Consider the following 10,667-nt stretch of genomic DNA (forward strand, 5'->3'; position numbering starts at 1 on the left):
GCTCGTCTCCTTTGAATTTTTAATGGGAGAGATTCTCCATATGCTCTCGGAGGTTTTGTGTCCATTTGTTTCAGGGAGAATTAGCATTTTGCGGTGAAGAGTATGAAGAGCTTAACTGCTCCAATCAAACCGGGTGATTCAAAACTGGCCTAATCAAGATGTTAAATGGAGGTTGCAGCTGGATGACCTGGAGTAAATGGCCTGAAAATGTTCATGGGTCTCACTAACCTCAGTCACCTGTATAGTGAGGATAATTTTATATTAGAAAAACACAAAAATAAGCAAAACAGACAAATAAATAGAACAAAAATACTTATGTTTTGCATTGTTAATGTGAATACTTAAAGTGACATTTTCTACCCAAAAACGTGTTTTGGGTGTTTGAATTAACTACCTCTCTGAGCCATTGCTTTGACTGGCCTGCCTCAAAAAATGTTGCCATATGAAGAGAAAATTAGCATGCCAAAGTTTAATTGTTAAATTATTACTGGGTGCAAAAGGAGGCCTCGCTGCCATTTCACAACGTTTCCAAATGGTGTCGAACCCTCGTGGCACATAATGTAATTGCCAACAATTAGAGAGAGGGCTCTCTATGAAAGTTGATTGGTGCAGGCAGCCTCCGCTTTCTGAATGGGGCCGTTGCTTTCGTCAACGAGTGGGTCCATTAAGCCGGCAGCCTGGTCGGGGCGGACCGTCGATGTGCAAAAGTACTCAACAGCTGCAGATGAACAGCATAAATATCAACAGTATCAGACAATGAGTGCAATGTGTTAACAAAACCTTTTTTCCTGCGAAAACAAGATGAGTGTCCTGAAGACAAACTGGTCACATCCTTGTATTGTATTGTATTGTATCAGACAGCACATTTTTTGGTAATTTGTTACCCTACGTAAGCACCTTCTAGTTTAAAACCATTACTCTAACTTGACCACAAAGTATGCATGGTTATGTCATGGTGGCTTTGGTTTAATATTTGAGGAAAACTTAAAAGGCAGCTCTAACAAAGTATTGAGAATTAGCACAAAATGTACAAAAAGATTTTTGATAACCGCATACTTCAAACAAACTAAAAGTATATTTGAAAAAATACAAATTTGATGGAACTATTTCACATTTAAAGACCTTTTTCGTTTGTGGGACATGTGAAAGATAAAGAAAATAAATAATTACTTTGCATAAATCTGGGGTAAAGCTGAATACTCTGTTTTTATCTATTTACTATGTAATCGCTTCATGCTCTTTTATCATGTATGTGATGTGCGAATGCTGAAGTATGTTGTAACAGTTTGCAGCGCTGTGTCCTAGAACAAATTTCCTCCCTGAGGACAATAGAGTTTACCTTACCTTACCTTATAACATCAGGATTTCTATTCATTTGAAGTTGTTGAAGGGATTTCTGAAAGGGCTCTTTGATGAAAATCCTGTTTTTAACTTGTTCTTGTGGCATTTTTCTGATGATGGAGGATATATAAAGACAATTACGCTTAAAATTGTATTTCCAAGTATTTTTTTATTCAAATTGTTGTAAATCAGGAGTACAGGAATAAATGTTGTTTGAAAAAGATCTTATTTGTAACATAGAAAATACGCTGGGCGGGCCACAAACTCCAATGCATCAACTTGTAGACTTCTAAATCCATGTATGTCTTTGTTTTCCTCATCTGAACTGGCATCTGGCTCAAAATTGTACAGCTACATAGCGCCAATATTGCTTGTCATTTCTGTTGCATCACTAAATGGGGGGTGTGAGGTGTCAGGGGCTGTAGACCAGCAGGAGATCATGTAAACAGAGAGCTCTCAGTTATCAGTGATGGGAAGATGGAGTGTGGTTGCTTCGCACCAACGGCTCCGCTCAACCTTTAAGCCAACTCGATTTTGGCTGGAAACAGCATAATCATACTTAACGATTCCTTAGTTTCATTTTCTGGATTGATCCATAAATGCACATCTTTTCACTACATTCATTTAAAACTTCTTTTTCTTTCAGGCTGTAGTAAGTCATTCTTTTATCAAGTCTTTTCTGAATATTTTTAGGTAAATTGAGGTAAATAAATTTAAACCTGCAGCATGGAAATGACACAAAGTTTAGTGAGGACATGACATTATATGTAACATTATATCAAAAATGTTTATTAATAAAAGGAAGGTCTAATCTCAGCAGCATTTAACAATATTGACAGGCTTCACACATATATGCTGTTAAGCTTTTTTTTAATAAAATATGTCACCTGTACATTTGGTTTTAAGAATTTTGTATTTCGAATGAACAACAAGGTTTTGAGGGTTAACCATTATCCGTTCATGCAAATATTACACTTTCAGTCTCAGTTTTAGAAGCTGGAAATGTTGGAATTGGATAAAGTTTTATTTTAATTCAGAGAATAAAACCCCTCACTCCCATGTTCCTTTGAACAGTATAGCTCACACAGCCCCTTTGATGAGTGATTTGTTGAACCAGAACTACGACAAAAGGTATTTTCCTGCCTTTCAAAACAGCAAATGCCTTTTTTATGTTGCTCCAACTCTCTGCACACAACTTGAAACAAGGCTACAATTGTGGATATCACTAAACAATGACATTTTTCTTTCTTTCACTCCCTAAATTCCTCATATCATCTTTACACAGATGAGTAATTTGTCTGTCATGAAGCCGAGGACATCGCCCGACTGCCTACTTATTTCACTGACAACGCTGTTATTAGCGGTAAACCGAGCCAACGCCACATGAATCTGCCTACTGTTCATGAGACCAGGGTTCGTTTCAGCGATTAATTCGATAAATATATTAATTATGAATCTGGATGACAGTACAATCAGATTGTCAGGCTTCCAGGCATGGCCTTTTGTGGTAATTCCACTTTGAGTTTGGGACTCCTTGGGTTTCAGTAGCCATCATCCCTGGGGCTCAGCCTCTTATCAGCACCTGACCCATTCACTCAGTAATTTCCTGTGTGTTGTAATTAAATGGAGGCTTTCTGATTGCAAGCGACTCTCTTCAGGAGGGGCTTCTTGGGTTTCAGGGGCTGTTCAGGGATCTAACTGTGTGTTGCCCTCTGGAGACATGGGGCTCAAAATGTTTGATTTCAGTACTACTGTCTAATGTCGACAATGCTCTTGCATATTCCATTATTTATACTCAGATAAAGTAAGTGCAGTAGTGCTAAAAAATAAATGTTATAAATAATCAAAAAAAAAGTTTTATTATTTGTTTTGCTTAAATATTAATCAAATGTAAATCTTCAAGAAATTGTAAACCACAAAACTAAAACTAGAGATTAATGTATCAACCTAAGGTATTGTTATTTTTTAATATAAATAAATGCTATATTTATTGAACTAATGTGTTTATACTTCTTAGAAAAACTAACAGATTGAAAGTTATGTTAATCATAATTTTATTTCTGAAAGAATCAATAAAATCTAAGATTTAAAGCAATATTTATTCAGCAATGGATGTCAGCTATAATTATTTCATAATAAAGGTTTGTAATTGTCTAAACATTCAACAGTAGGAGATATAAAGCACAAGATGCAAAAACTAAGGTGTGTTTGATCAAATGGAAAATTCAAAATAAGAAAAAAATAGAAAAACTTAAATGTTAATATTTTTTAAGCGACACCTCACCAAAGCTTAGATCAAAGTGCTGTACAATAAGATAATAAAAAACTGAAAATGAGTCAATATAATAACAGTATAATGACAAAACAGCTTTGTAAAAAAAAAGATGTAATAATATGAGTAAAATTAATAAAATAAAACAATAAAGTAAACACCAAGTTATTGAAAAAAACAGAGCTCAACTGTATTTGTAAAGACTTAGAACCAGGAGAGTTTGAGCTGGATGAATAAACTTAATTAAAATGATTATGCTGCTTTTTTCAACTGATAAGGTAGCAGCATTTTTTCAGATTGGATTATTTCAGGAGCCACATCATTAAGGCTATTAGTATAAAAGATTCTGGTAAATTTTCATAAATGTTAAACCAGGGGTCTGCAACCTTTAACACTAAAACACCCCTTTGGTCCAGTTTCTTTCTGACCAAAACCAAGTGAGAGCCACGAAATCACATCACATTTGAAAAAACACTTACTTTTATTAAGGCCATCATTTATAAAATATAGCTTATAATTATTTAAAATAATTTCATTATAAAAGTATTATATTTTTTACAACAATTGTAACTTTTTTATAAACTTTCTGCAGCAACACATACAAGTCCCTTTGCAAAATATCATCCATCCTGTCAAAAAAGGTCCTCCAGCTGCAACAGATTTACTTGAATAAAAAATGCAAGAAAGCCAGAACAAACATGGATTTTTCTATCATTATGACTGCCATCCTTTTTCTTCTTTTACTATAGACTTTAAACATGACGAAATTGATGTATTATCCCTTTTTTTGTATTCGGTACACGTAAATGCATTTTTACCTTTGCCTCTGAACAGTAACTAGACACTGTTGTGCAGCAGAAGATAGAACATGTGTTTTAATCTTAAACCACCACAAAACTTTATTAACTGAAACTAATAAACCAATATTACACACTCATAATTATTTCAAATCATCAACAATGTTCTTCAAAGCCAAAGAGGCAAAATGGAAGGATAAAAGAGTTTCAAGTTGGCAGACGCCTGGGTCAAAGAAACTGTTACTATTGTTTATTGTAAAAGAATAAAACATACATTTTCACAAATTTCCCAGGTTCGAAGTGTCTGGTCCTATGGCTAACAGCTGCAAAATCAATTATATAAATATATTTATAATGGTCAGTGTCACAAGAAGAGGCAGACAGTTGGTTCCAAATGCAGCAGGTTTATTAGCTCAGCTAAAAGTCCACAAAGCTTAATCAGGGTCAGGCTGGCAGGAGTCGATAACAGGCATAAACAGAGGAGAGACAGGATGGTCAAAATCCAGACGAGGGTCAGGGCAGGCAAACAGAGACAGGAGACAGCTATAATGTTCTGTAATGAAGGCAGAGTGGCACAAATACTTTACATTTAGGGATGGCCCGTTTGACACGGGGCTTCGGCGCGCGGTTCACCTTCATGAAACAGAGTGTTTCGGCACAATGTTTCAAAGCGTGTGTCAACCAGCGCAGATCACGTGATTGATGACGTATGACGCGCCAAATGCATCACTCACCTGAACCAGGTTTCAGATCTCAGGTGTGTTTGATCAGAAGGGCGCGCTGTTGTCTATAAATACAGATGAATCCCAAACAACGTTTCCCGACCAGTTCTGTTGTTTCCCGTGTATCGTAAGAATCAACGTCATGGCACCCGGTAAAAAACGTTCTGTGGCTTGGGATCATTTCAACTTGATTTCTCCAAATAAGGTAATACACTATTAACGTTATTTTATTAGTAGCCATTGCTGATTATGTCAGTTTTATAGGTATGTCTGTCAGTTGAAAGGAATCATTTTTATTCTTTCCATTTTTTTTTTTAGGTGCAATGTTTGATTTGCAAACATGAATTTGCATTTAATGATAGTACATCCTCCATTATGCGACATCTCCGCTCCGTTCATCATGTTGAAACTCCGCAGTCGGCAAATCAAGCCTTCAATCCACCTTGTATTGGTAATAAGAATATATCCAACTAATGGCACACTAAGAACTGAAACAGATAGCTCAGTGGAAAAATCAGTGACATGTGAATGCTGAGGTTCCAGGTTCGAGGCTCAGCTTCTACAATTAATATTTTTTTTTTTTTCTTCATATGTATATTTTGCAGTGTCAAGAAAGCAAGAACTTGATTCTGCATTGGTGGATATGATTGTAATGGATGCACAACCATTTTCAATTGTTGAAGACAAAGGCTTCAAGGTAAGGTGGCTAATATTATATAGCATTTACATTATTTATGTTTTTGTGTACATAATAAGCTGTATTTTATTTGTCACTATTAGGCTTTTGTCAACCTTTTGGACCCATCCTACATAATTCCTAATAGGAAGGCCTTGAGGACAATGGTGGAGGAGAAGTACAAAGCCAAAAAGGAGAAGGCTTTAGATGTGGTTAGCAGGGCCTCTGCTGTCAGCCTTACAGCAGACATGTGGACATCCATTAACATGGACGCTTACTTGGCTGTAACATGCCATTTTATCACCGAGGAGGTAGGTATCCCCTGCTTTGTGCAATGCTTTGGTTTATGTATCTCAGTTTGACTTTGTTCATTCTAGGTGGAGCTGGCCTCTGTGGTCTTGGGGGTTCTGAAGTTTCCCCAAACCCACACTGCAGCTCACTTGGCTGAGGCCAAAAATCTTCTCATGGAAGAATGGGGAATTAAAGGGAAGGTGCGAGCCAGATCAATAAAGTACAAAATCATTCATCAATATGGCCTCCCAATACCTAATATACATGATTTGTGAACATGTAATCTTTCTTCCAGGTGACAGGCCTGGTTACAGACTGTGCTCCCAACATGGTTGCATGTGCTAATATATTACTGCTTCGGCACATAATGTGTTTTGCACATATCCTTAATTTGGTGGTGAAAAAGTCCCTTGCCCAAACCCCTGAACTAGAGGATATCCGAAGTAAGGGGCGTAGGATTCTCGGTCTTTTTAAATCCAGCACCACAGCGAAGGAGAAGCTGTCAGAGATGCAGCGACAGCTGGCCAGGCCAGAGCACAAATTAATACAAGAGGTGAAACATTTTCTTTTTTTTAAATCTAAGATTTTACATGTTTTTGCAGTTGTTTATTGTGTTACTTTCTTCTCTCCTTTAAAATGTGCTTGCTGTCTTATCTTAGGTGGAAACAAGATGGAACAGCACATTTAATATGTTGGAAAGGTTGTTTAAGGAGAGAGAGCCACTGGGGGCAGCTCTGGCCACCCTCCATACAGACCTTCCTCCACTCACCTCAGAGGACTACCAGGCCATACACCACTGCTTGAGCATTCTTTCACCGTTTCAAGAGGCCACAGTTGAGCTTTCGACAGAAAAACGAGTGTCAGCATCCAAAGTCATTCCCATGGTCAAAACGCTGAAACATTACATCTCAAGCAGGTGTGGTCAGATCACACACCCACTTGGTGAAAAACTGGCCACTAACTTGAAGAACAATCTCCATGAGAGGTTTTCAGCTCTGGAGAAGGCTCTGTCAATGGCAACCTTGTTGGACCCAAGGTTTAAAGAGCTGGGGTTCTGCAGCCAAGGCTCTGCCCACACGGCCATAGAGCGACTCACTAAAGAGTGTGCTGCAACAATGCAGGCGCTACTTCCAGAGGCACAGCCACAGTCGCCACCTAGAGAAGGTCCTTCAAGTCAGCAGGAAGATGGTGGTCTCTGGGCCCTGCTGGACAGGCATGTGGGGGTTCAACAGCAGGTGACCAGCACAACTGCCAGTGCAACAGTGGAGGTTCAGAGGTACAGTAAAGATTAGAATCCTCATCATAACTTCTGCTCATTTTAGACTGGTGCATGACAATAGGCTATTAATGTCCTTCTAGGTACTTAAAGGAACCTCACATCCCAAGGACTCAGGACCCACTGAGATACTGGGTTACCCACAAGGTTTTATACCCACATCTCTACAAGCTGGCAATGAAGTTTTTATGCACACCAGCTTCATCTGTGCCTTGTGAAAGGATCTTCTCCAAGGCTGGCGAAATCGTCAGCCAAAGACGAAACAGGCTGAAGCCCAGCACAGTGGAGAAAATTCTGTTTTTAAATAAAAATCTATAACATGTATCCCACCCAGTCATGTTAGACCCTGGTTCACAATCACTCATTCTCACTTTATACATGGCATTCACAATGTAACACAAGCACTTCTCACAAATCTTCAAACATTGTCTTTGTTTTATTTCCACACTGAAGTGTTACAAGGGCAAGGAACTTAGTGGAGTAGATGATATATGTCCTGTCTGCCACCAGATGCCGCTGTTCTGTGTGGTTTCGAAGCCCCAAATGCTTCATTCATTTTTCTGGCACATTTACACGAAGCCCCATGAGAGCTTCATGGGGCTTCGATTCCCATCCCTATTTACATTGAGCTCAGCTCAGTGCAGAGCTTAAGCATGCTGTGGTTGATTGAGTGAATAAGAGTCAGGTGTGCGGCCTCCAAGAAGTGTGGTTAGAACCCTGGAGATGGTTCCCGCTGGTGACCAGAGGGGGAGACAGAGTTCTGACTTCTGCCAGCATTTTTTTAATCACTAGAACCTTGTGACCATTTGGCGAATCCACAATAGAGGTTTAAACACCATTTTCAAAGCCCATCTGCTTTGTAAACCTAAGCCGAGGCCGAGTTCCAGTGTGAGAGAAGAGCTTAAAATCTGCCACAGTCTACTGTTACTTTGGAAACATCTAGTCTGTAGTAGAAGGCTATGGCTAAAATAATAAGGAGCTCATTGGTCTTTATGATTTGATGCACTTCAATATGATTTCAATCCCATTCTAAGAAGAAGACTCTAAAAGTAGAATTTAACTATCAAATTCTGAAGAGAACTGCAGCTTTTTTTTTATCATGGGCACTACGAGGATGGGCAATGATGCAATTTGAACAGATGCAACAAGCTTTTCTTTATCTGTCTGAGACAGGATGTACCTCGATTATAAATGTTCAATAAGTGAAATAAGGTGATCTTAGGAAAATGCAACCTATAACAAAATCCAAATTCATTTCTTTCTCTCGAGCAATTGGCTTGAGATAAAAAAGCCATAAGCCTAAAGGCCATAAGCCATAATGAAAATGTAACAAAGCTTTAAGAACAATATGTTGGTTTTTTCTAAAGTGCTCTGGGCCCCAAAAAACATGACGTTTGTGTTATTTTGTGTGTTTGTGTGCATGGTTTTAGTCATTGCTTTTGCTCAGTTCTGTGCTGTAATAAATTTTAATAATATTAGCTCCAAAATGAGAGAAAAGGATGGTTGCAGGCATGTATGGATGGACGGAATTGTTGGGTTTGTTGTTCTCACAATTTGAAAAACCGTGATTTGTGTTTTCACAAAGGTGGCACAGTTTTAAAGAACTCATAAAATATGCCGTCAGTCACAGCATTATCAAATCTAAGTAATTAGAATTTATAATTTTATATATTTATTCACTTAAACACTCAGGCCCCCAAAGCGCCATCCAGAAATACAAATTATCTCTGCTGCGCTCCTTCTGAAGCCACAAAAGCCTTCCCTGCTGCCCTCTTCTACTTCCCCTCTCTTGCAAGGCCTATAATTAAAATCCTGCTTTGTCATGTGGGCAAAGAAGGCCATTAATTCAGAGAATGGAGCCATTATGGAGGTTGTGGCTCCCAGGGTAGCACTGGGAGAGGTGGAGCCGTGCCTTTTCAACATTAATGGCCCCTGTGTGAGACTGCTATTAATCTCAACAAGAAGTGAAGTGGCTTTATCACAGTTGTGGGAGCAGGAGGATGCTCCCATAAGTACTGTAGAAATTAAGTGGAGTTTAGCATGGAGTCTTTTTAGGCACATTTGTCATAAAAAATGTGCTCAAATGGAAAAATCCCTTCTAATGTTCCTAATTTGTGTGCATAAATAAGATTTGTTAGTCCGTTTTAACCTCTGGCTGTTAATTGTTGATTTTCAAACAGCAATTATAGAGACAGCAATTTTCAAATTTCAAACTTTAGTCTTTGGTCAAAAAAGTTATGACATGTGATAGACAGGCAAGTTTTTCAATGATGGCTTTGATTTTTACCAATAATAACAGATACACAAAAACTGACAAAAACTGGCACCAACTACGATTTGCCACCAGGAGGAACCACCGTTCAAATTTTGCTGCAGTCTACTCTTGGCGATGGAGGATTAGTTTACAGATGGCTCTTACTTTGTGTGTAATACTCTCCTGTTTCACTGGATGGCAGGCATGATTTAAAAGCTTCATTTGTGTCATCACGCCAGTGAACTCTCAAAATGATCTGCTTGATTATCCACCCACCTCCCAGACACACAGAGGAGCTGCATCTTTTGTTTTCTAGTCTGGTTGGCAGAGATCACTCACACGCAAAGGAGGTTCCTATAAATAAACCGAGTTCATGTTGGTGGGTGGTGGATCCCCAGTATGTGTTTAAGACAACACTCTTCCTCACAATCCTTCAGAGACTTTGTAGAGCTCATCCTTCAGGAATCTGATCGGGTATCCATCTGCAGAGTGTCGTTCCTGTCCCCAATGTTTACATCGTGTGAGAGCTGTTTGCTCAACAGCAAACACCAACAAATAATTGGAATCTCCTCCAAGCTTGAAGGGGCTTTGATACAAACAAGAAAAAGCAAATGACACTCTCAAAGTCATGTAATCATCCTGATCGGAAATTAATTAAAACCCGTCGTCATCCCCTTGTCCCTTTGTTACATTCTGTTTGTGCTGGTTGAGTTAAGCCCGAATTAAAAGAATAATAATCAAGCATTTGCTTTCCTAATTAGATGTTTCTCTCAGAGGTGACAGAAACACTAAAGAAATTCAATTTTTTTAGATCACTGTAGTACCAAGTTTCTAATCCTTCCACTAAATTAGACAAATTAATTGGACAATTGACTTTAATGCACAGAGACGGGTACGAGAAAGTTAGAACACGAGTTTTCTGCAGGTGTAAGAACTCAGTCCTGTTAACTGAGTAGCTTCTGTTGAATGTGGAGGAGAAGCAAGCCTTCCCTTCTTCTTTCATAATCCTTTCATTCTTCCCATTCTTCTCAAAGCGAG

At 38.5% G+C, this 10,667-nt stretch overlaps 1 protein-coding gene across 1 annotated transcript; it reads left to right on the forward strand.

Annotated features, from left to right (window-relative positions):
* The first annotated feature begins 5,083 nt into the window (after nucleotides 1-5,083).
* LOC110014297 (zinc finger BED domain-containing protein 4-like) lies at nucleotides 5,084-7,699 on the forward strand. Its single transcript, XM_023949749.1, has 8 exons — nucleotides 5,084-5,337; nucleotides 5,451-5,583; nucleotides 5,738-5,829; nucleotides 5,913-6,119; nucleotides 6,186-6,299; nucleotides 6,395-6,652; nucleotides 6,759-7,375; nucleotides 7,459-7,699. Exons 1-8 carry the CDS (start codon nucleotides 5,275-5,277, stop codon nucleotides 7,691-7,693), a joined length of 1,719 nt encoding a protein of 572 aa, XP_023805517.1. The 5' UTR covers nucleotides 5,084-5,274; the 3' UTR covers nucleotides 7,694-7,699.
* Nucleotides 7,700-10,667: the final 2,968 nt, after the last annotated feature.

Source organism: Oryzias latipes, chromosome 19 (genome assembly GCF_002234675.1).
Source record: "Oryzias latipes chromosome 19, ASM223467v1".
In the NCBI taxonomy this organism is placed as follows: domain Eukaryota; kingdom Metazoa; phylum Chordata; class Actinopteri; order Beloniformes; family Adrianichthyidae; genus Oryzias; species Oryzias latipes.